This window comes from Megalobrama amblycephala, linkage group LG2 (assembly GCF_018812025.1).
Source record: "Megalobrama amblycephala isolate DHTTF-2021 linkage group LG2, ASM1881202v1, whole genome shotgun sequence".
Taxonomy (NCBI): domain Eukaryota; kingdom Metazoa; phylum Chordata; class Actinopteri; order Cypriniformes; family Xenocyprididae; genus Megalobrama; species Megalobrama amblycephala.
Genome location: NC_063045.1, coordinates 51,055,146 through 51,080,071, shown reverse-complemented (window position 1 = coordinate 51,080,071; position 24,926 = coordinate 51,055,146). Strand labels below are relative to the sequence as shown.

The window sequence follows — 24,926 nt, the reverse complement described above, 5'->3', positions numbered from 1 at the left end:
ATTAAGGTTGAACCACTGTAGTCACGTTGACTATTTTAACAATGTCTTTTCTACTTTTCTGGACCTTCAATGTGGCAATTTCATTGCTTTCTATAGGGGATAGAAAAAAAAAAAACTGAATGAAGGTCTTATGGGTGTGGAACGACATGAGGGTGAGTAATTAATGACAGAAATTACAGTTTTGGGTGAACTAACCCTTTAAGTGCTACTTTTTTTCCTTTTTTTTTTTTTTTTTATCAAATGTATGATTATAATGTTGCAATATGTTTTTTTTTTTTTTTTGCAGTTCCTGCCAGGATTGTAAACATATCCACAGATGTTTCAGTGAATGAGGGTAGTAATGTAAGCCTCATGTGTCTGGCCATCGGACGACCTGAACCCACCATTTTGTGGAAATTTCGTTCTTCAAAAGGTAATGTTTGTCTTTAAATTAACTCATAAAGACTAATCCTGCTTATTTTCTTTGCAGAAGTCTTCCTTTATGTTGCAGTGCTGTTTACAGAAAATATAGCATTGTTAATCATCTTGGCAATTATGTTTCTTAAAGGGATAGCTGACTTAAAAATTAACATTCTGTCATATTGGACTTTAATGGACTTCAGTTCAAATTATTATTCAAAATTTCTCCTTTTATGTTCCAAGGAAGAAAGAAAGAAAGTCATACAGGTTTGTAATGACATGAGGGTTAAAAAAGATGACAGTATTTTGATTTTGGCTTTTATATTGAAGATGGTCATGGGTTGAATTGATAGGGCTGAACGATAACTTGTATCTTGTGAGAGATTACCTTATTTTGATAGGCAAGAGTTTTTATGTTAATGTCTCATTTTCTATTCATCAGTAGGTAGCAGTTCCACACATCAATCTTCATACTTTTCTTTCAATTAGATATTTAAAAACATGTCAAATTTTAGTTGAAGAAAGTGAATCTAGGGCAAGTTTTTGAAGGGGTTTTGGATCTGATATCAAATAATGTCAAGCAGTCTCAGCACAGCTGAGTAAATCCCTCACGTTTACTACGTATTCATGTCTTCCTCCACTGCCCGACTTCCAGGACACTGGCTGCATTTTAATTCAGCTCTTATAATGGAAACCATAGCTGTACACGTGTCAGGCAAGAAAAGAAAAGATTCAGCCTGCAAAATCACTTTGCAGAGAAAGCAATATAAAAGTCTGTGCACGGAGTGTCATTTAATGTCAGCCAGCTTGCAGGGATAGGATGTTATCTCTGTTGACATTTATGTGTAAGGCCTAATGAAAGAAATAAGATGTGAGGGATGTTTTTTCTCTCTCTTTTTTTCTGTCAACTTGCAGCTGAAGTGAAAACCTGAATATTCATTTTTCTGGATTGTTCAGCGGCTCTGTCGACATAGCTAAATGTTGATCTTCTTCAATCACAGAATCCCAGAGATAAACTGAGATTTGTGTATCTAAATAAAATTAATCTTTTCATTCAACGAATTGCGCAATTGAGACATTTTTCCACAGCCACTGATCTAGAGTCAGCCTTTTCCATCCAACTTATAGTTAAGGTTAGAATTTGGGTAGGAGAAACTGATCCCAGACCAGCAGTTCTACACAAAAATAAAGGCTCTTTATTGCCATTGATGGTTCTATGAAGAACCTTTAACATCCATGGAACCTTTCGAATGCACAAAAGGTTCTTTAAAGTGGAAAAGGGCATTAAGAATATTATTGAAGAAATTAATAAGAAATTGTTCTTTTAAAGGGATATTTCACACAAATATTGTCATCATTTACTCACCCTAAAGTTGTTCAAAATCTGAATGACTGTCTTCTGTTGAACAGAAGAAGAATGTTGATAACCAGCTATTGACTTCCATAGTAGGGAAAAAAATACCATGGAAGTCAATGGCTACCATCAACTGTCTGGTTACCAACATTCTTTAAAATATCTACATTTGTGTTCAGCAGAAGCAAGAAACTCATACAGGTTTGGAACAAGTTGAGGGTGAGTAAATGATGACAAATTTTTTTGGTGAACAATCCCTTTAAGAACTGTTCACTGAAAGGTTATTTGGACAACTAAAAATGGTTCTTCTGTGGCATTGCTGTGAAAATCCCTTTTTGGAACTTTTATTTTTAGGCGGCTTTATCCCAATGCACAAATTAGATGTGGCAGGCAGTAGAACGAGAGATGATTCCACATCTAAAGTACAGAACAAGGTGTTCAGTAAAAGGAATATAAACATTTTATACCAATGATGATTTTTTAATTCATTGTGTATTTTAATTGTTCTGCCTTTTCAATATAAAATGTCAAATGCATATCAAAGTACAGTGAAAATCAATATATATAATTTAGATCATACGGCAGTCAATATAGTTTGTATTATGTGCACATACCACTCATATTATGATGGGTCAACCCAGAGATTTTTTTTTTTTTTGTCTCAGTGCATCAGTGGATAGACTAGAACAATCCTAACAGACACATTAGTACTAGACTTATCTTGAGGGTCAGTGCAAAGCAAAACACAATAAATCAGGAATTGTGTGGACATTTTGCTCCTGATATGAGCAATCTTGCTGCAGTGAGAAAATAGTTTTTCTGTATATAGTGCGACAAGGTATTGCTGAGTTTACCATTTAGAACCATAGAACCATTTTTCCCTACTCTCTTAAAAATAAATGTTAATTGATGGTTCCATGAAGAACCTTAAACATTCATGGAACCTTTCTATTGCACAAAAGGTTCTTTGGAGAACCAAAAATGGTTCTTCTATTGCATCATTGAGAAAACCCTCTTTTGGAACCTTTATTTTTAAGAGCGAAAACCCTTTTGTGCATTGGGAAGGTTCCGTGGATCGTAAAGGTTCTTCATGGAACCATAAATGTCAATGTCAATGAATCATGAATAATTTGATTGATTAATAAATAAAATTGACATTTAGAAGGTCTTTCTCATTTACAGCAGAATAAACAAGAGCTTGGCAGCAGCATGAGCACATGTGCTGGTTTCTGACCAGCTTTGAAAGACAGAAAAAAATTAAGCAGTCAAATTAGATAAATGTTTTAATTGCATTACATACACGTAATTGTGTTACACTTATTTAACTAATCTCATAAATTAGCATTAAAATAGGAAATGCTGCCATAACATATATCGCATATTTCATCATTTTTTTGTGGGCCATTGAATTCTTAGTTTGAACTGATTCCATAACCTGTTATGTTTGGCAAGAGAAATTCAACCACCGAAAATTGCTATTGACAAACATTGGCATGAAAAGATGTCAGTGCATGAAAGGCAGTTACACTCTTCAGAGTATGTAATACTTTTTTTGGAAACAGAAAATGCATTTTGAAAAGTGCTTATCAAATTGTTTGAAGAATGTCTTTGGGTACACTGCACTGACATTGAAGATAACTGTTTTTTTTCCCCTCAACATGCAGTGGAAAGTTCAAGGCCTTTAATTTGGCATTGTCAAGATTTGATTGGCATGCTGGTAGCACTGCGGTCTGATATTGTGGAGTTCTTGTTGAATGGCAATCATACTGTTATTGCAGTGCATACCATTTGCAGAGGTAGAGCTGTCACGGGCAACAAAGAAAGCATTGTGTGAGAAAGTTGTGATGTGAAAATGTCTCTGTTATTTTACTACTGTGCATGAACATGTGAATATATCATCGCTCGCAATAGTAAACTTGTCTCGTAATGCTGTGTATGTAGCAGGGTGTCTAAATGTGTGCCATGCACTCGTACAAGAGTGATATTTTTACACCTTTAACGATAATTGAATTAGACGGATCTGCAGTTACACGATGCAGCAATGAAAATTATGTTTTCAAGTGGCCAGCTGTTGTAGTTGTTTGCCGGTTCTTCATTCGCAGCATATGGCAGACTGGATTTGTCCCCTACAGATGACATTGCACCATTTGGCACTTTAGAAAATGGATTTGCACTCATCATGTGCTGTTTGTGAGCACCCACAGGCTGCTGGTGTCAGTGGGAATATCCCACTCTAATGGGTTTAATTCTGAGGGCTCCCGTTGTACTCAGTGGGTTCTCATACACTCACACAGAACTCTAGAAAACCAGTGAGCTCTTTGAAGGAAATTTAAAATTTAAGACAGTTGCACATGTGTGAATAATATAAGTACAGAATAATTTGTGTTCTATTGATGTCAAGTATTTCCACAACATTGCTGGCTGCCAAAACGTAACATGGTTTAGCATTTGCACGCATAAACAAGGTCTGGAGCTGCACGGCATAAGCATTTTTAAGCCTTAAGGCTGAAGTTTGGAATGCTGACACCATGAACTTGCTTTCATGCCCACTTCAACATTAGTTGGTCAGTCTGGAAGGTTGTTTCTGCCTTAGAGTAAGAAAAGAAAAGTTAATGACTTTATGTCTCACAATTGTGATTTTATATCTCACAATTGTGACCTTATGTGTCACAAAAGCGACTTGATATCTCACAAGTGATTAACCCAGTGAAAAAAGTGCACTAAAATACACTTTAGTAGTACACTTCCATAATATACTTAAAGTGCTCTATTTTCATGCACTAAATTTGTACTTAATATACAAATGTTTCATTAATACTTCTTATGATAATCTTAAGAACATCTAAGTGTACTCAACTGTGCTATTTTGAGATACCATGAAAATGAACTAAAATGTGCTTTTAACATACTATCTCTGTATTAAATGTATTTAGTTACCACTTGTAGTACACTTAAACTCATCTTTCATACACTTAAATATACTCATCAGACATAGAAAATAGGTTTATGAATTATTTAAAATATAAGAATAATATATAATAAATACATACAAAAATGTATTTATTCCTCTACCGCATGGTGTGGAACATTCTCGTTTTTTTTTTTTTTTTGTTTTTTTTTTGGTAAGAGAAGACCTTAGTTTAGCCAATGATGTGCTTTGGTTAAGTCACATAACATGTAATTTTTTTCTGAAAGCAAACTAAAACATCAGTAACAAACAAGGACCAGCCCATGTCACATTCACCAAAAAATTGGTAACATCATCTCTGGTAAGTTATGATGACATATTCACCACTTAAAAAAGTTATTATGAAATTAGTTTTGGGTAAATCGATAAAATGTCTGTGTTGCCAAGCGGCAACACTGTGCAATAGTGGAATGACATTATTGTAATAGTTTAGCTAGCTAGCAAATGTCAGCTGCAGTCTGTTAAGCTGTAACAATAACAACATTAATGCTAGTAGTGATATAATGTTGATTAGTCGTATGTTAAGGACTGCCATGGCATTTGTATTTTGGATAAAATCAACATCGGAGACCTGCCTGCCCACTGCCACCACAGCCAGTACTACTGGACCAGACCAACCACTGGCCTACCATGGTGTCTCAAAAAGGCAGGTGCAGGTATCCTGGCTGTAAGGGTATTGTTAGGGTGAAGTGCGCCAAATGTGAGGTGTACCTGTGCCTCACCTACAGTATGAAAAAAACTGCTTAGTGAAGTTTCAAGGTTTATGGGGCGTTCATGTTCATAATCTTCCTCTCATAAGCTTGCGTATGTTGAATTTTCATGAACTGCAATGTTTTTGGTTTTATGTCAATGTTTTATGATACATGATGAACAGTATAATATTTGTTTTTAACTGTATAAATTTGTAATTTAAATAATATTCATGAAAAATGTAATGAAATTCAAAGAATACAAATCATTATTCAGCAAAAAAGAATGGAATAAATAAAAGCTCAAGATGTTGGATGTCGTTTATAATTACTTTTAAAGCTTATAATAGCATCAATTGATTCAATACAAACATTTCTGAGGAAAAATATTAACTATATACACTTACACTAATTCTAAGTTATTTCCACTATTGTTTGCTGTTGTCGTATGGCAACATGTCATAAAGTACCTTAAAATAACCTTCTTTTTTTTTCCAAAATGTTTTTTTTTTTTTTTTTTTTTACAGCACTTCAAGTTAAGCCATTCTAAGAAAAGTAAAAGAGTCAAATATTTTTGTCTATAGGTCTATCATAATGCGTGTGGTAGAGGGTTATAATGTATTTCCCACATATTTTTATACATTAAATAATTCATTTCAAATGTACTGTAACTGTTAATATTCCCTTTATATGATGTATTTATATTTAATATTCCCTTTATATGATGTATATGTTAATGGTGTTTAACTTGATAGAATATACAAATGCACTAAAATTGTATGTAAAGCGTTCACAGTACACTTTTAAGTAATGCACTTATAAAACATTTCCGTGTATTTGGTTTACTTTATCTGACTACACTTAAAATCAATTTAAGTGTTAGTGCTAATCAGTGCATTTATATAAAGTGTACTTAAGTACCACAGTTGGGAAAATGTACTTATAACTAGTACATTAGTAATATATTTTCAATAAAATCAATTTAATTTTAAATATATAAAAGCTTACTTAAGGGCTGTTTACACAACAAAAAACTGAAAACTTTTTATGCGTTTTGGCCGTTCATTTACACAACAACGGTGTTTTGTTGGCCTGAAAACGCAAACTTTTGAAAACGGTTGTCATAGTGCAAGTTTTTGTCTGTAAGGAAAAACCATTTTAAGCATATCGTTGTCGTGTAAACGTACCCTAAGATTACTAACTAATTATTTAAGAACTCAAAGCACACTTTTAAGAAATACGCTAATAATTTCTTTGCGGTAGTATAATTTATTTCAATTCACTAAAATCAATTTAAGTATTAGTGGTATTTAGTATTCTTTTCAAGTACACTGAAGTACTACTGAAGTAGAAATATACTTTTAATTAGTGCATTTACTAGTGTATAACTTTTACAATTTCATTTAGCACAAAAAATAAGAATGTACTACAAATGTACTTGCTTGTATTTATGTATTTTTTAGTGCATTCAAGTTTTTACCTGGGGATCTCACATTTTCAACTTTATATCTCACAATGTCAGCTTAATATCTTGCTTAATATATTACATTTGTGTATTTATATCTCACAAATGTGATTACATCTCACAAACGCAACTTTATATAAATCTGAGTTTATATCTCACAGTGTGACTTTATATCATCACAACTGCAACTTTATATCTCATAAAGTGACATTTATGTTAAACCTTTTCTCTTAGATCGTGTATCTCTGTGTTTGCATTGGTAGGATTGAAACCACAAAAGCCATTGTTCATGAACAATGGCTTTTGCGGTTTCAACCTCATTTCAATGAGTAATAATCTTACTCTTACATATTGGATTGAATTTTTTTTATTGCAGTTCTTGGATCACATATATTGAAGCAAATAGTGTTAAAGTATTTTTCATGCTGATTTTTTAGAGATTTTCTACCAGCATTGTTGGATTGCCCTTAAACATGTTATGTTGTTCTCACCCCTTGTTTCTAAAGAAAAAAAAAATCTCATTATTTTATAGCCGGAAAAGAAGGTGCTTCATTTTGCCATTCCTTGCGTGTGTTGCATCCAAATATTCAGCAAGAAACTCACCATGCCTCAGTGACCATGTCAAATAAGGCTTGTTGTCTGCAGATGAGGTTGTCTGAGGTAATGCAGGCTTAGCTCTACTTCCCAACGGCCGCACGTAATGGCTCGGAGAAAAATGAGAAGCCAATGCCTGAAGAGGAAATGGGGGTCAAGGGGAGAAATTAGCTTACAAGCAGTGCCAATGTTCCTCAAAGGCGCGTCAAACCGCGGCCGTTTTTCAGCTGAGAGTCGGACAGGTGTGCGAGACCTCCGCTCTATGCTTTCTGTGCTCGGCCACCTAAATCACCCACCCAACAAACTCAGCTCATTCCGCCTGAACTTTGATCATTAATAATTCAGAGGTGGCGAAACGGCCGCTGCCTGTGTCTGGAGTGTGTTTTGCGCGGAGGCGATGGAGTCTCATTTTGCCTGACATGATTGGTCTCGGTGGGTTTCTCCATGTGGCAGCCCCCCTGTGAAGCAGTCGGATGGAGCGTCAGCCTGGAAACTCGGCAATGCGAGTGCTTCATAACAGCTTAATAATGTGTCATCGTGCGCTGCTCCTATGAGTCCGACTCTGACTAATTTTTAAACATAGCTAATTCATCATTGCGCGTCCCTTTGTAAAGCCTGTTAAAATCCCGTCACGGGCCTTTGATTCTGACATTGCAACAAACAGAAGAGTTTCTGTGGCAAGATACGAGGCTCGTCAATCTCTTCTGTGACTGCCTACTGCAAGCTGAGAGAGGCTGTTTGGAGATTAGCGACTTTTAATGTGAGACACAATACAGTTTTACCTAAAATGAGTATTGTTGACAGAATTATCATTTACTGTTTAGTAACAACCATTATAGCTTACAGAATGAAAATGAATCTAAAACAACATCCATTCCAAATCAGAACAGTCGTAGTGTTTGTAATTTCAAATCAAGCGACGTCACATACTGTATAGCACAATGAACAGAGATGTGTGCTAATTTACCAGGAAATGCTGTTTGAGCTCTGCTGACAGCTTTTGTGTGGAAAGTGAACTCAGGGTATCTGAAAATCAGAGAGTGACACATCTAATTGCAGCAAATTATGCTTTCTTAGTCATTTGACATCTTTTTACTGTAATTGTATTTCAAGAGATGCCCTGTTGTACTTAAAGCACATTTCAACACACATCATTTCTTTGCTATTTAATGAAGAAAATTAAACAAATGTTTCTGTTCATCTTCAGCATGACATTTTGTCGATAACTTCGCATCTATTTCTGTAGCGTCAAGCCAAGTACCCCTGCTCATCTTAAAATGTCATTGGTCCAAAGATATATTCCGCTTTAATGTACATTAAACCTCAAATATCTTCTCTTGTGTTAAATATAGACAGATAAATTGCTTGTCACAGGAAATTTGATACACTGCAACTGGAAGAAATGTTCCTAAAGGGAACTACATGCCAAAACAGAAACATCTGTGTTTATTCTTTTAGTTGTTTAGTAAAATAAGACATTAATTGTTGAATGCGGTGAAGGATTTAGTATTTTCTTGGCAGTATTTTTTTTTAAGTCGAAATGTCAAGTTTAATGTAAACCTTGGCACTATTTTGTTTCATATAACACTGACTTCATGTGAACTTCATTTTAACAGTGTTATAGTCTTGATTTTTAACTCTAGTCTGGTCCACATTTCAGCTTATTCTAGCCAAGCACCTCCTATTCAGACTGCAAGAGGCCATTTGACCTACATGTACAGTGACCAACCACAGTTAGTTATTTTTCTGAAGGTTCAGGGATGGATAATTCTGAAACTCAGAGAACAAACAACACAAGTGCTCCATGTAAAATGTCATGTGTACATATGCAGCAGTCATGTACTATATTTCTTCCCAGCTCCCTCTGCCCTTTGAGTCACCCTGTGCTTGTTTTAATTAGACTTTGAGGAAGCAAAGCTGCTTATTGATTGGTCATTGTTTTCTGGAAAGGTCATACATCTAAATAAGAGTGGTTGTGAGAGCCGATGTCAGATCTCAGATTAAGTTTTGATGCTAACAGGGAGAGTAGTCAGGGATGAGTCAGAGGAGAAGTGGAGGGTGATCAATGTGGCTGTACCGAAGCCCATCGTTAAAGGCAGAGAAGGCTGAAATAAATTACTGCATGATTTGAGGTGTTGGAGGCCTCTCAGGGTGTGTTTGGAGACTAGGAGATTGCAGTTATTTTGTCCTCAGATGTCATTTCACACTGCTCAGTAAACACACTGGCTACTGGTATGCTAAGCCATACTGCAGTATGTACATACAGTATATATTGTAGTCTGTCTGTCTGTCTATCTATCTATCTATTTATCTATCTATTTACAGTATCCATCCATCCATCCATTGTGTCTGTCTGTCTTATAATAGTGTACCAAAATCACACAACACAATCAATGTTGTTTGTGATCACTTTAATCTGCAGGAACATACACAGTTCAATATATACAGTCTATGTGGCACTTCATTCAGAGTCTATGGAAGATACCATTGATTTTAATGGAGTTAAGATCAATTTTCATTGGCTTTAATCTTTGGATCTCACCTAAACATCATTCTTCACTGAGTTTGAAGTGTGTAATATCCAACATAGACTCACTGGAAAAACATGTCATTTTCCTTTTTTTTTTTTCCCCAAAACTCCAATAACCTATACATAAAATTCACAACTTTTATTAATTTTCACACAAACTTGCTTGGTAGCTCACCTGGTAGCTTGCGATGCAGAGCGCTTCATGATAAAAGAGCTTAAAGACTTTGTAGAAGCAATATACAATGGCATGCTTTCTTCAACAAATGCATTTTCATCTCATGTTAAAACAAAATATGAGTTTGTCATGCCATTTTGCTGTGTACTGAACCTCTTCTCTGCTCCATCAATGTTTCATGCCAAATCGCTATATTTCCTTGATTAAAATGTACTGCAAGATGCAGTTTCTTTCCAAACCGCTATAAGCGCCGAACCTGTTTTTAGCCTAAATGCGATATGTCCTCTCGACCAATCATAATTCGGCGAGCGTTCGATGCAATCTAACATGGCGGTTCTTTGAAGCGAGGGTGCTCAGTCTTCAAAATGAGTGCTTTAAACTCTATTAACACTTTTGATGGCCTGGATGAGCCAGTGAGACCTACACCTGGGGGCCGGAGTCCGGAGTGCCAACTAGGCTCGGTTCCCGAGATAGGGTCGTTTGAATATAAGGGTGTCTCGGCTCGCCTCGCCTTGTAAACTGTTTAAAACATATAGTCACCCGATCAATACTGAGATTCTAGATGTTTTTATATAAAAAGGCTAAAAAAAGGATGGATTTGTAGTGTTTTGAAAAAATAAAAAAATAAACTTTAAATTTATAATCAACAAAATTGTTGTTTCATTTAACAATCATTGTTTAACATGTTCAGACTGAGCAAATAGACCATTTTTACAGGATAAATTGAATATTAACAAAATGTATAGGTCTAGGTAAAAAAAATGTCATTTTCATGAAAACTATTAAAATGGATTTATAGCGTTTTGGAAAAGAGCTCCTCATTTGTTAGGTTCAGGGTAGGGTTTTGTATAGGTGTAATTTCAAACACGATAGCGCATTAACCTTTCAATGCCACTCACTGGACATTTTATATCCAAACTGTCATGATACATACAACAACCATAGTAAAAAAACATTCATCTGTTTCCATTTACTGGACATTGCACTTCAACAGTTTCACAAAACATTTTTTCAGTGAGCCTGGCTTGGTAATATCTGTGCCACTAGTGGCATCAAAGAGAATTACAGTCTGTTTATTGAAAGGATTGGTTCACTTCAGAATTCAAATTTCTTGATAATTTATTCACCCCCATGTCATCCAAGATGTTTATGTCTTTCATGATTTTTCTCCACATAGTTGACTTCAACGGCTACCAGCTGGTTGAAGGTCCAAATTGCAGTTTCAGTGCAGCTTCAAAGGGCTCTACACGATCCCAGCCGAGGAATAAGGCTCTTATCTAGCAAAACGATTCGTCATTTTCTAAAAAAAATAAAAATGTATATACTTTTTAACCACAAATACTTCCGCCAATGTGATGATCACAACACAGAGCTAAGCAAGTGTTTACAAAGCGAACGTGCAAAGACTAAGTCAAACGGCTTTTACACAAAAAAAAAAAAAAAAAGGGAAAACAATTATGTTGGATGATTTTGAAGTTGGAGGAGAAAATGAGATTGTTTTTCGCCCTACCGCGGTACTTCCGCTTATGTCGGAATGCATGGCGCATCGCAGAGCTAGTGCAATATGATCATTTGTGGTTAAAAAGTATATACATTTTTATTTTTTTTTTAGAAAATGACTGATTGTTTCACTAGACAAAACCCTTATTCCTCGGCTGGGATCGTGTAGAGCAGGGATGGGCAACTTCAGTCCTGGAGGGCCACTGCCCAGCAGAGTTTAGCCCCAACCATAATCAAACACACCTGAACCAGCTAATCAAGGTCTTTAGGATTAGTAGAAAGTTATAGGCAAGTGAGTTTTTATCAGGGATGGAGATAAACTCTGCAGGACACTGGCCCTCCAGGACCGGAGTTGCCCATCCCTGGTGTAGAGCATTACCCAATGGTAGCTAGTCCACCATATGGAGAAAAATCCTGGAATGTTTTCCTCAAAAACCTCAATTTCTTTTCAACTGAAGAAAGAAAGACGTAAACATCTCGGATGACATGAGGGTGAGTAAATTATCAGGAAATTTGAATTCTGAATTGAACTAATCCTTTAAGCAGCTAGACTGTGCTGGAAATCGGCTCGACCAATGGCTTAAGTTTGGGACGGGACTACCTGTTTGTCTGACAAATGCCAAATAAGGAGAGGTTTTCAAGGTTGTTACAAAACAGTAATTAATTATTATTATTTTTTTTTTTATATATATATTTTTAAAATTTTGTTACTTATTTTTGCCATTCTTATTTGTGGTGCTAGATGCACAAATAACATACACTTCACCTTTTAGTAATTTAACTGATTAGTGATAATTTACAAAACAGCTTAGGAGCAACATTGCAAACAAAATAATTAAAAAAAAGAGATCTTCATACATATTTTGCAATAGACAAGTAAAATTTGTAAAATAAACAACAGCGGCACTCTTTAAAAGCACCAGGTGCAACTACTATTCCAACATCTCCCCCATTTCATCTTTCCATCCAACTCCCTCTTTCATTTAGAAATCTGTGAAAACGCAACACCACGTTGGCTAAGCAGAAGAACGGCTTTTCTTGAAGAGAATTTGGTAACTATCACACAGAGGCAAAGGTGTTTTCTCAGGTTTGCGTCATAATTATTGTAGTTTCTTATTGCACCAGGCGCAAAGTGACCTCCGGTGAGCGGCCCCAGGATAATTGTGTAGTTATTTTGTGGTAATTAGGGCATTGTAAAATAAAGCGTTATCATTTTTCCTCATAACCTTTCTTTCTGCTCTGCTGAGAAGGTGTGATTGTATCACCATACATCAAATTAAACTGTCCCCATTCTGTCTGTGTCTAGAAAGCCCAGCCAGGAGAGTGGAAGTAGTTTCCTGGCTCAAAAAATATTTTCATGCCTTTTTTCCACTTTGAATCCGGATATGGGTCAAATGCGAGTATGAAACCAAGCAGATGTACTCTTTAAAGTAGAAGCACTAGAAGTAGCAGAAGAGGCTTGTTTACTGTCATTATTGCTTGTCTGTGTGTATGTGTTTGTTTGTGTATGTGGGTGGTTGTGTTCATGTTCATGTATGTATTTGCTCTCATCATATATGAGTGGGTTATATACGGGCCAGGCAGTGGTAGAGCTCTAATCTCAAGTGCTGTATTTTCATCGTTGTCATATTGTTTCTTTATCGCATTATCTCTCCGCATTCAGTCTAGCTCTCAAACACACACTCACATTCACAAGCATTATTCTCTTACAGGCTAATTAAGTAAATGCTCCCTTTACCGCTACAACTCCGAATTCAATGAGATTTCATTTAAGCGCTTTAACGGCACGTTTCTGCCTACCAGGTACGACTGCTGTAGCAAATTGGTTTAAAGAGAAATCATTTGGATTACTTTTTTTTTATCTCCATAATTCTCACTGTGTTCTTACAGGCTTTTGTATTCGCCAAAGAGATTTAGCATAATGCGGCATCATTTTACACGCCACAACACTGAGAGGATCAACACTGGAAATACAGAAAACAACAGAATTTAAGTTCCACCGGTCAACTGGTAACTAAGACAGATATAAAAATGCAAGTGCTAGGAATAATAAATGTCCTCAAACCTTAATTTCTGTATCTTAGTAACTATAAAGAGTCAAAATTCCAACTACACAAGTGTTTTTATTTTTTTTTTTTTCTAGCAATGGTTTTGTATGATAGTTTCAAGCAGCCATATTAAAGTAGGATGATTTTGTGAATTTTATCCTCCAAAATAAAATTACAGTATCATCAGTTTTGCTTCAGCTCTTGGGTAAACAAGTGAACTGCATAAAAAACACACTGGCATACGTTCAGACAGGAGGAAGCCATATAATTAAGGTAGATTGTACCCGTTAGTTGTTATTGTTTTTTTTTTTCTTTTCTCATAATTGTTTGGTCAGGCAAAATTATATTTTGAATTCATATATAAAACCTCAGTTTAAAATAAGCTGAAATAAAATAAAACTCCAATAGCCCCACTATTCTGGAGGCTATTGTTCAGTGAACTGTATCTTTTTTTCTTAGGCAATAATGGTGGAAATGTTACTTTTTTTTAGCCAAGACTTTAAGTTGTATGCCTATAGATAATGAGTTTTAAAAACAAACCTAAAAGTATGTCAGCTAGTCCCGGCATTTGAAGGTGTCACACAGCTAGTCCAATTGCATATGGCATTATATTTGCATACAGTACTATTATTGGTATTTCTTTATATACTGTATATCTTTTTCTATTAATATTGCATATTTCTATGAATCTCCTATCTCTCCCGCCTTGTTTGGATTTCTGACTTTCCTAACTATCATTTAGCCTAAAACTTTAGAGTTGTTCTTTTGCTGCCTTGCAAGCATGGATATTTCCTTCAGGGTATGCAAATCTAGCTTTATAAACAACATTTATTCAAAATGCAATTATAATGAGGAAAAACGTATAAACAACCAGACAAGGGGAGGAAAACTGTGAATGATGGGAGCAGAAATCTGCTGAGCTTTGGCAGAATTGCAGGCCTAGTTATATCCACATATTATATAACCTACACACACTTATACTCATGCAGTTAGTCTTGAGAGAAGTTATGCTTCCCCGATATATGTAGAGATGTGACCCCTATAGCAGGGCTGGCCTGGTTATCAGCTATCTGTCAGATTAACAGTGGGATCAATGAAGAGCTGCCAGGACAAGCCTGACTAATCCACTGTAGTTTTACTCCGACGGGACGGGAATGAGCACGGTCACTATGAGACTGTTTTAAAGCCTTTACAGTAGATATTTTATCTCTACTACTGTGTTGAGAATCATTTTGTCAGTAAGTGTACATTTCCACAGCAGCATCTTCCTTTAGCACTAGCATAATTTACAACACATTGCCTGGAAATTGTTTCAAATGCAAAACGTACAATTGCAGTGTACATTATTTGTTACATTATTCATTTCTGCAATGAGCAACCCTCCCTGTGTGCTTGGGTTTTTATGTGAAACATCTGATGGAGATGGCATTATCTGACTGTTTCATTATTTGCTAACGATGAACATTTTGACTAATGCTTTCACACAGTCTCTTCTCTCTTCCCACTGAGTGAGAGAAACGGAGTGAATATTTCACAACCCAACTGTAGCATTGAGGAGTAACGAAGTAGTAATGCTACTAACTGAACTACAATTGTTTTTCCCCCAAGTTTGTGACAGTAGATCAAAATGACTCAGTTGATATTTGGTGTTTTTTTTAAGAAATATATGTATATTTATTCAGCAAGGATTCATTCCATTTATCAAAAGTGACAGTCATTTATGCTACAAAAGATATCTCTTTCAAATAAATAAATTCTTGAGCAGCAAATCAGCGTATTAGAATGATTTCTGAATGATCATGTGACACTGAAGACTGGAGTAATGATGCTGAAAAATTAGCTTTGCCATCATTTAAAATATATTAAAATAAAACATTTATTTTAAATTTTAATAATATTTCAAAACATTACTGTTTTTGGTCAAATAAATGCAACCTTGGTGAGCAGAAGAGACTTTCAAAAAGATTAAAATACCTTTCTGACCTCAAACTTTTGAACGGTAGTGTAAATAAAGGTGCATTTTAAAAATATATATATTGTAAATTTAGTGTTGTTAGTCTACACATTTTTATTTAAGCTTTTTTATGCAGCTTTTTTAATTATTTAAAGAGTTAGTTCACCCAAAAATGAAATTTCTGTCATTAATTGCTCACCCTCATGTACACCCGTAAGAACTTCATTCATCTTCAGAACACAAGTTAAGATATTTTTGATGAAATCTGTGAGGTATATGTCTCGTCCATAGACAGCAATTTAACCACCACTTTCAAGGTCCAGAAAGGTACTAAAGACATCGTTAAAACAGTCGACGTGACTGCAGTGGTTCAACCTTAATGTTATGAAGTGAAAAGAATACTTTTTGTGCGCAAAAACAAAACAAAAATAACGACTTTATTCAACAATTTCTTCTCTTCCCTGTCATTATCCTTACGTAGTTGCCACTGTAAGCACAGAGAAGGCTTCCGTGTTTATGTCTGAATGCCAGCTTAGTATTGGCACAAAAAGTATTCTCGTCACTTCATTAAAGGTGCCATCGAACGTTTTTTTACAAGATGTAATATAAGTCTAAGGTGTCCCCTAAATGTGTCTGTGAAGTTGCAGGTCAAAATACCCCATAGATTTTTTACAAAATTTTTAACTGCCTATTTTGAGACATAATTAGAAATGCGCCGATTCAGGCTGCGGCCCCTTTAATTGCTCGCGCTCTCCACCCCCTCCCAAGCTCTCGACTCTATCATTGCATAAACAAAGTTCACACAGCTAATATAACCCTCAAAATGGATCTTTACAAAGTGTTCGTCATGCAGCATGTCTAATCGTGCAAGTATGGTATTTTTTTGGATGTTTACATTTGATTCTGAATGAGTTTGATAGTGCTCTGTGGCTAACGGCTAATGCTACACTGTTGGAGAGATTTATAAAGAATGAAGTTGTGTTTATGCATTATACAGACTGCAAGTGTTTAATAATGAAAATAGCAACGGCTCTTGTCAGTAAGAAACGATGGTAACTGTTAACCACATTTAACAGTACATTAGCAACATGCTAATGAAACATTTAGAAAGACAATTTACAAATATCACTAAAAATATCATGTTATTATGGATCATGTCAGTTATTATCGCTCCATCTGCCATTTTTCGCTGTTGTCCTTGCTTACCTAGTCTGATGATTCGGCTGTGCACAGATCCAGACGTTACTGGCTGCCCTTGTGTAATGCCTCGATCATGGGCTGGCATATGCAAATATTGGGGGCGTACACCCTGACTGTTACGTAACAGTCAGTGTTATGTTGAGATTCGCCTGTTCTTCGGAGGTCTTTTAAACAAATGAGATTTATATAAGAAGGAGGAAACAATGGAGTTTGAGACTCACTGTATGTCATTTCCATGTACTGAACTCTTGTTATTCAACTATGCCGAGGTAAATTCAATTTTCAATTCGATGGCACCTTTAAATTAAGGTTGAAACACTGTAGTCACGTCGACTTTATAACAATGTCTTTAGTACCTTTCTGGACCATTGGTTTTCCGAAGATGAACGAAGGTCTTACGGGTGTGGAACGACATGAGGAGGAGTAATTAATGACAGAATTTTCATTTTTGGTTGAACTAACCCTTTAAGTATACATTCTTTTATGTCTCCCAGCATGGCCAAATCCTTCTGGGACCAGCAACACTGAGAGATCAGCTAAGACCAGCTAATCAGCTTACATTCCTTTCCAGCAAGGAATTTTTTAAAGTATCTTGATAGTATAACTGGATTAAATGATGAATATCTTAGTCTAAACACACTTAACATTCTGAAATCCAACCGTGAGGTTTTTGTTTCTGCGTTTTCCCTGTCAGTTCAGAAGTCTCTCATTTGAACTGCTGCTGTCTTCTTGTGATGTGATGAAATTGGGATTGTAAACGTTAAGAGGAATCAGGCTGATGTGGGCATCTCCATTTTGTAGTGTCTCAGCTGTGAGAGGGCTTTGTTTAGTCCTGGAACCATGACAGTTTTCACATCACTCTCTCGCTCTCTCTCAAGCGCTCCTCTGTCATGCTTCTCTCTCTCTGTCTCACTGCCACTGTAATTTCTTCCTCTCCTTCTCTCTTCTGCTTTTATACTCTCTGGTTACACTTGACAGAGCTGCTTATGGTCAGTTAAAGACAAAAGAACACAGGTAAAGGCTTAAAAGAACAGTTCACCTGAAAATGAAAATTCCTCGTGTCATTCCAAACCCGTATGACATTCTTTATTCTGTGGAAAACAAAAGAAGATATTTAGAAATTCTTTTTCTTTTCTGGTTCATTCAATGAAAGTCAGTGGGGTTCAAAACAACATGGGACCCCGCTGACTATTATTGTATGAAAAAAAGAAATCTTTTTTTGTGTGTGTGTTCCACAGAAAATAAAAGTATATGACAAAAATACATCAGCTTTCCACTCATGATAAAATAAACACAGCTAATTAATTACCTATATAATAAATCATAATTTGGGTTGTATGTTTGTTCACTGATGTGACAAAGGTTACATACTCCAAGTAAATGTTTAATGACTACACAGCTTGTCAACGGAGAACAAACAGAATTTAGATTTTCTTTCTGTGAAATTACACATTTGCTAATATGCTGTAGCGTTACACCAGTGACTGTGGCGTCCCTCCCTCGAGTCACATACTAACTAGTTCATATTCCCTGTCCCAAACCAGTGTTATCAAGCCATGCTCATGTGTTTCAAGCACAATCAACCTCTTCTCCATCTTATTAAACCAGTCACATAGTCGATGAAGCCTGAAAAGAACACGTATTCCCTGGATGCATCGCTGGCCTCTTATCTTTCCATTACAAACTCACACATGTGACTTATGGGGCCGAGGGGACGGCGTCATGCTTCCCCGTCACGCCAGCGAGGAGAGAGAACGAAGGAGGGGGCAGCAGAAGCTGGGAGGCCTTGGTGATAAATCATTATTTATTTCTATCTGACAGAATTAACACTCTGATGAACGTACAGTGCTTGACTTGTTTTTGGCTGCACTGATTTATGGCCCAAATTTGCCAAAGGTTTTTTGGGGTGGCCGGATGATTTCTTTCTGGCGGAATCTGTTGACAAGAGCAATTCATTACGTTACACAATACACTCAGGTGAAGCTAATATTTTACATGTGCATCAATGGGAACATGGTAGCAGAGAATGTTTATGTATCATATTTTGTCAAGCGAAGGGTTTATCTCATGTAGACCCTCTGTAGTAAAACTGTAATAATTGCTGACAACTCTTTGGAATCCTTGATTTTGATTGGTCATCTTCAGAATTCTGCAGACATATTTAATCACCACTAAACTGTTTAAAGGGATAGTTCGCCCAAAAATGGAAATTCTGTTATTAATTACTCACCCTCATGTCGTTCCAAACCCGTAAGTTTTTTGATGAAATCTGAGAGCTTTCTGTCCCTCCATAGACAGCTGCGCAACTGAGACTTTGACGCTTCAAAAAGTTCATGAAGAGATCGGAAAACTAATCCACATGTATTGAGCGGTTTAGTCCAAATTAGACAAGATCGCTTTGATGAACAGATTAAATTTACATACCTTACCATCAGCTACTCAGACTCTGAAATATATATTAACAGCAATTTTGGCAAGAAATATTTACAATTTGAATGTCCTAGTGTGCTAAAATTATAGCCTGCTGACACCATTGCTAACTGTTTGGATCATTTTAGCGAATTTAGAAATCACCCTGTTATATATTTTTTTTTCTTAGCTCCCAACATAGTATGTAGTGATAAGAAAGTGTCAGCATCATAAATATATCAGTTTATAAAATAAATAACATTTTTCGAATGTAGCACAAATGCAAGAGTTGGCATTGGCAGGCAGCATTTTTATGGCATGTTTATTAAAGGTGCCCTAGAACTTTTTTTAAAAAGATGTAATATAAGTCTAAGGTGTCCCCTGAATGTGTCTGTGAAGTTTCAGCTCAAAATACCCCATAGATTTTTTTAATTCATTTTTTTAACTGCCTATTTTGGGGCATAATTAGAAATGAGCCGATTCAGGGTGTGTGGCCCTTTAATTCTCGTGCTCCACGCCCCAAGAGCTCGCGCTTGCCTTAAACAACATAAAAAAAGTTCACACAGCTAATATAACCCTCAAAATGGATCTTTACAAAGTGTTCGTCATGCAGCATGTCTAATCGCGTAAGTACAGTGTTTATTTTGATGTTTACATTGATTCTGAATGAGTTTGAGGCTATGCTCCGTGGCTAACGGCTAATGCTACACTGTTGGAGAGATTTATAAAGAATGAAGTTGTGTTTATGCATTATACAGACTGCAAGTGTTTAAAAATGAAAATCTCACTGTATGTCTTTTCCATGTACTGAACTCTTGTTATTTAACTATGCCGAGGTAAATTCAATTTTTGAATCTAGGGCACCTTAAATCATAGACAAACTACTAGTATTGTTTAAATGTGAAATGAATTAAATAGCAGTTTTTCTGTACTTGAATATTAATATGCATTTAGGTATAAGGTATAAAAATATTCCAGGATCATAAAACTTTACAGAGCATCAGCGGGTTTGTATAATAAACATACTTAATGTATTGCGAAGGCTTCAAAGTAAAAGCATGTGTGTCTTTATACTTTTAATAGGCAATTTTTTATGCAATGAAAAATAAAATAACCCCTATTACCTAACAGTTCTCACTGTTCTTTCATGGTCTGACCGGTCTCTTTGATAGCCCCAGGCTTTGTAAACTACAAAAAGTGACTTTGTGCCACAGTCAGATCCTATTTCGTTTTATGTTTATGCATAGAAATCATGATTTTCATAATCACTCGCTTCCTAAAAACACTTTCAAGGAGAATAAAAGAAATGCATAATAAGTATCACTACTTGGGTCTCTGAGGGTTAAACAAGACCAAGTTTAATAATATTAAATAGATGTATGTGCCAACCAAAGGATACGGTCAAATCATAGGAGCTTTTTACTCTCATCTTAACTTCGTCACTGCACCAAGAGCCAAACGTTCGATGCAGAATGACACTCAAGAGAGCAGATCCATTCGTTGTAAAAACGACATCCCACTGAGCCGTAATGGCCTTTTCCCTCTCAAGGGGCCACATTACTAGGCAGTAATTGATTGGCAGTTAGAAACGAAATCTCTGTTTTAATTAGTGTTGCTTGACTTTGAATGGCTTAATGAAGATGCGTTCATACATAAATTACACCGTAGCAAGTTATTTGTTTGAGTGTGCAATAGTAAAAAAAAGCAGATAGAGAGAGAGAGAGAGTAAAAAGAGAGAAAGGTCATTCAGGAGTGGAGGGCCAGCAATGATCAGTTTCACTGAACTGTGTCACCATGGTGACCTGCTGCCTACCGGGGCATGATTGGAGGATTTAGACACTCTGCTTGAGAGATGACAGCAAAACAGACAACCTTCTCTCAACAGCTGGGGTTCAAGTACTGCAGCCAGTGCAGGTATTCGTGTAAAGATGCACTGATATAGTCAGACCATTTCTTCAATCATTCCTATTTTTGAAAACAACCTTTGTTCAATAATGAAATACAAGTCATCATCTGCTCGCTACAAATGGCCCTCAAATATGTATATTTCTTATTATCTATCTAAAAAAAATCTGTTGCTGTAGTCTAGTTTAGGGTTTTGTTCTTCCCTCATATACTGTATATATAATAAAAGCTGCAGTTTTAGGGCTGCTAAGAAATATTTATGAATGGTACATTTTCTCCATCCACCCTCCATTGTCAAATGTGGCAACATTTTTTTGGTGTACTGTACTTTCCTCTTTCTTTTTTCTCTCTCATCCAAATGTCAGACCTCTCCGCCTTACAGCTTTCCCGGTGCCCAGGTCAGATTGAATGGGGTAAAGCGAGATAAAGCACTACTAGTGTTTTTAACAATAGCCCACAACAAAGGGATAATAGAAAAGGAAAAATATCAATTCCGTGAAGCTACCGCAGGTCTTTGGGCAGTTTTTGAGGATGGATTTCATCATCCTGGTTTGCGGTTCTTTGAAACCTGTTTATTGGAAATGGCTTTTATAACTTGCTGCATGCAGCATATAATGAAAAGTCCTTGTGATATCCTCATTTTCCTAGTTATAAACATTACGACTTCCTGTAATTAGCTTAGTCATTGCTTTACAATCTGAAGTAATCATCATTTGAATTTCTATTAAGGAGGTAGTCCATTTAGGGACGATTTCAAAACGCAATTAGGTATGTTGACAAACAGTAATGACGGTCAGCGGCTTATTACGAAATCATTAGCACACTGAAATCTCATTATATGTGTAATATCATTCCATAATGTGTTTATTAGTTGATGAAGGAGCCCAGAATGCCTGCTGTGGAGTGTTAAAGCACATGCTCACATGATGATACAATGCAGCAGTAAGACAGCATTTGCAGCTCAGTCATTGGCCTAGCTACCTTCACGTCGCATTACCGGAAATATTGAATGACCCGTTTTAATGCATGAAGCCATTGACCCACTTCAGTGTATTTCGTGGGTGCCTCGGAGTCTGGGAATTTTCTGATTCCATTTCACTTCCATACATGGATCTGCTGCTTTGGGATCAACGCATGCTATTACACTTAGGAAGTGTTGACTAGTAGTCTTCTAGATTAGCAAAGTTGAATCGACTTCTTTCCCCCTATTTTGTTGTTGTAGTTTTTTTTATTCATGTTAATTAGTGATGAGAAGGTTTTAGCATGCTGATATGGTGTTCTTTAGTGTGGTGAAACTACGAACATGGTAAAACTCTCGCAGAAAAGTTTTATATATATACACTGCGTTCCAAATTATTATGCAATTGACATATCTGTAAGATTTCAGTACAATAAACATTCAGATTTTAGTTTTTCTAAGAAAATGTTTGTTTGTTTATTTATCCATGTCTTTTTAGATAACTGGTATCAATCTCAGACAAAATAATTTGCCAGATCTATGGAAACCCTACTTAGAGGTTGTTCCACATTATTAAGCAAGTCACAGTTCTCATGCAATATGGGGAGGAAGAAAGATCTTTCTGAAGATGAAAAGTATGAAATGGTGCAATGTTGTGCAAAAGGCATGAAAACAACTAATATTGTGTGAAACTGAATGGAGATTATCGAATTATCATAAGATTTTTGAGTGATTTAGAGCATAGCAGAAAATGGTCACATAAAGGTTTATTAATGAAAGTTCCTATCAAAAAAATGTATTGTATTAAAAGGGCAGCTATAAAAAAGCCAGTGTTGAGCAGCAAACGGGTATTTGAAGCTGCTGGTGTCTCTGGAGTCTCAAGAAGCTCTCCATGCAGACTGGCAGTTGTGCGTAAAGATGCATTTTAGACACCACTAACCAAACCTAACAAAGAGAAACATTTACAGTGGGTGTAGAAATACATTTATAAAACAGTTTTATTGCTGTGGTGTTTTTTTGCAGCATGGGATAGTGCATAGTGCATTGTACAATAGTGCGTTGTACTATGCACTATCCTCCTTTTTATACCATAGCTGAAAATGGCCAGTTATGAACTCCACATATCTTGCAAATGTCATTTTAATACCCTCCATCTCACTTCCCAGTATTCCAGCCCAAATCATCACCCGCCAGCTCCTTGCTGACGTCGCAATCTTGTTGGAACGTGGTGGCCATTCACCAACCATCCAGAAATCCATCCATTTAGACCATCCATTGTAGTACGGCATTAGTCAGTGAATAAAACTATTTAAAAATGAGTATTCATGTATTTCTAAACCCAATGCAAATGTTTCTCTTTGTGAGCTTTGGTTTGGAGTGGCTGAAATGCATCTTTACGCACAACTGCCAGCCTGCATGGAGAGCTTCTTGAGACTCCAGAGGCACCAGCAGCTTCAAATACCTGTTTGCTGCTCAACACTGGCTTTTTTATAGCTGCCCTTTTAATACAATTAATTTTTTTGACAGAAACTTTCCTCAATAAACCTTTATCTGACCGAGTTCTGCTGTGCTCTAAATCACGCACAAATCTTATGATAATTCGATAATCTCCATTCAGTTTCACACAATATTAGTTGTTTTCATGCCTTTTGCACAACATTGCACCATATCATGCTTTTCATCTTCAGAAAGATCTTTCTTCCTCCCCATATTGCATGAGAACTGTGACTTGCTTAATAATGTGGAACAACCTCTAAGTAGGGTTTCCATAGATCTGGCAAATTATTTTGTCTGAGATTGATACCAGTTATCTAAAAAGACATGGATAAATAAACGAACAAACATTTTCTTATAAAAACTAAAATCTGAATGTTTATTGTACTGAAATCTTACTGATTTGTCTCTTGCATAATAATTTGGAACGCAGTGTATATATACTCTAAAAGAGTAATTAATTACTAGCTACTAATTGTACTAAATACGTCTTCAACAGTGTAATTACATGACTGTAGTAATCACAAAAAACGTATTGCATTACTTACTGCCATATCAACCAATTAAATAATACAAGGATTGATATGAAACTCTTTAAATAATATACATTTGCATAAATTATTCTTGAACTGACCAAAGTATTTAAAGGGAGAAAGTTACATTAAAAACACACATTTTAACATTAGTTGTTAAATTTTGATGTTAAGTCTTTTAATTGTTTCATATATAATTGTTCTATAGTCAATACAGAATTTAATGCAATTAATTAAATTACAGAATCCCTTACTTTACTTTTTTTAAGGGAAAAGTAATTAAATTACAGTAATTAGTTACTTAGTAATGCATTACACCCAACACTGTCTCCAATTCCAGTAGGGTGTGTGTGTGTATGTGTGCAGATTTATGGAAATGTGATTTCTGATGGATACTGAAAGTATCCGATGGATGTTTAATGGATAAGGATTAGTCAAAGTCTAGTTTTCAATGATGACATATTCATGAAAACAGAATGAATATTCAGTGTGTCTGGGAAAAGAAAATGTATTTTTCTTCTTTTTTTTAAAACAGGAAAAGTGAAAAAAAAAGTAAAGTTAAAAAGATGAGTCATCTTAATTCACTTATGAGCAGATATTCAATAATACAACCTTAATGAAGTCAGACATCTCCTAAATAAAGCCTTATCTTAATGCTGTCCTGTCTGCTTCAGTGGCGCGATCTGTATAAACTACTTTACTTTCCGACTGTAACATGAGAGTGAGTCTTTCCCTTTGATCCTAATCTTCT

The 24,926-nt window shown here is 35.9% G+C and overlaps 1 protein-coding gene across 2 annotated transcripts in view; it reads left to right on the top strand.

Moving 5' to 3' along the window:
* opcml (opioid binding protein/cell adhesion molecule-like) overlaps window positions 1–24,926 on the top strand; it is a 184,562-nt gene that overhangs the window by 149,731 nt on the left and 9,905 nt on the right. For both annotated transcript variants that reach the window (XM_048180742.1, XM_048180741.1), the window contains one exon: window positions 287–412. In XM_048180742.1, coding sequence (XP_048036699.1) covers window positions 287–412 — 126 coding nt within the window. The remainder of the gene's footprint in view (window positions 1–286; window positions 413–24,926) is intronic.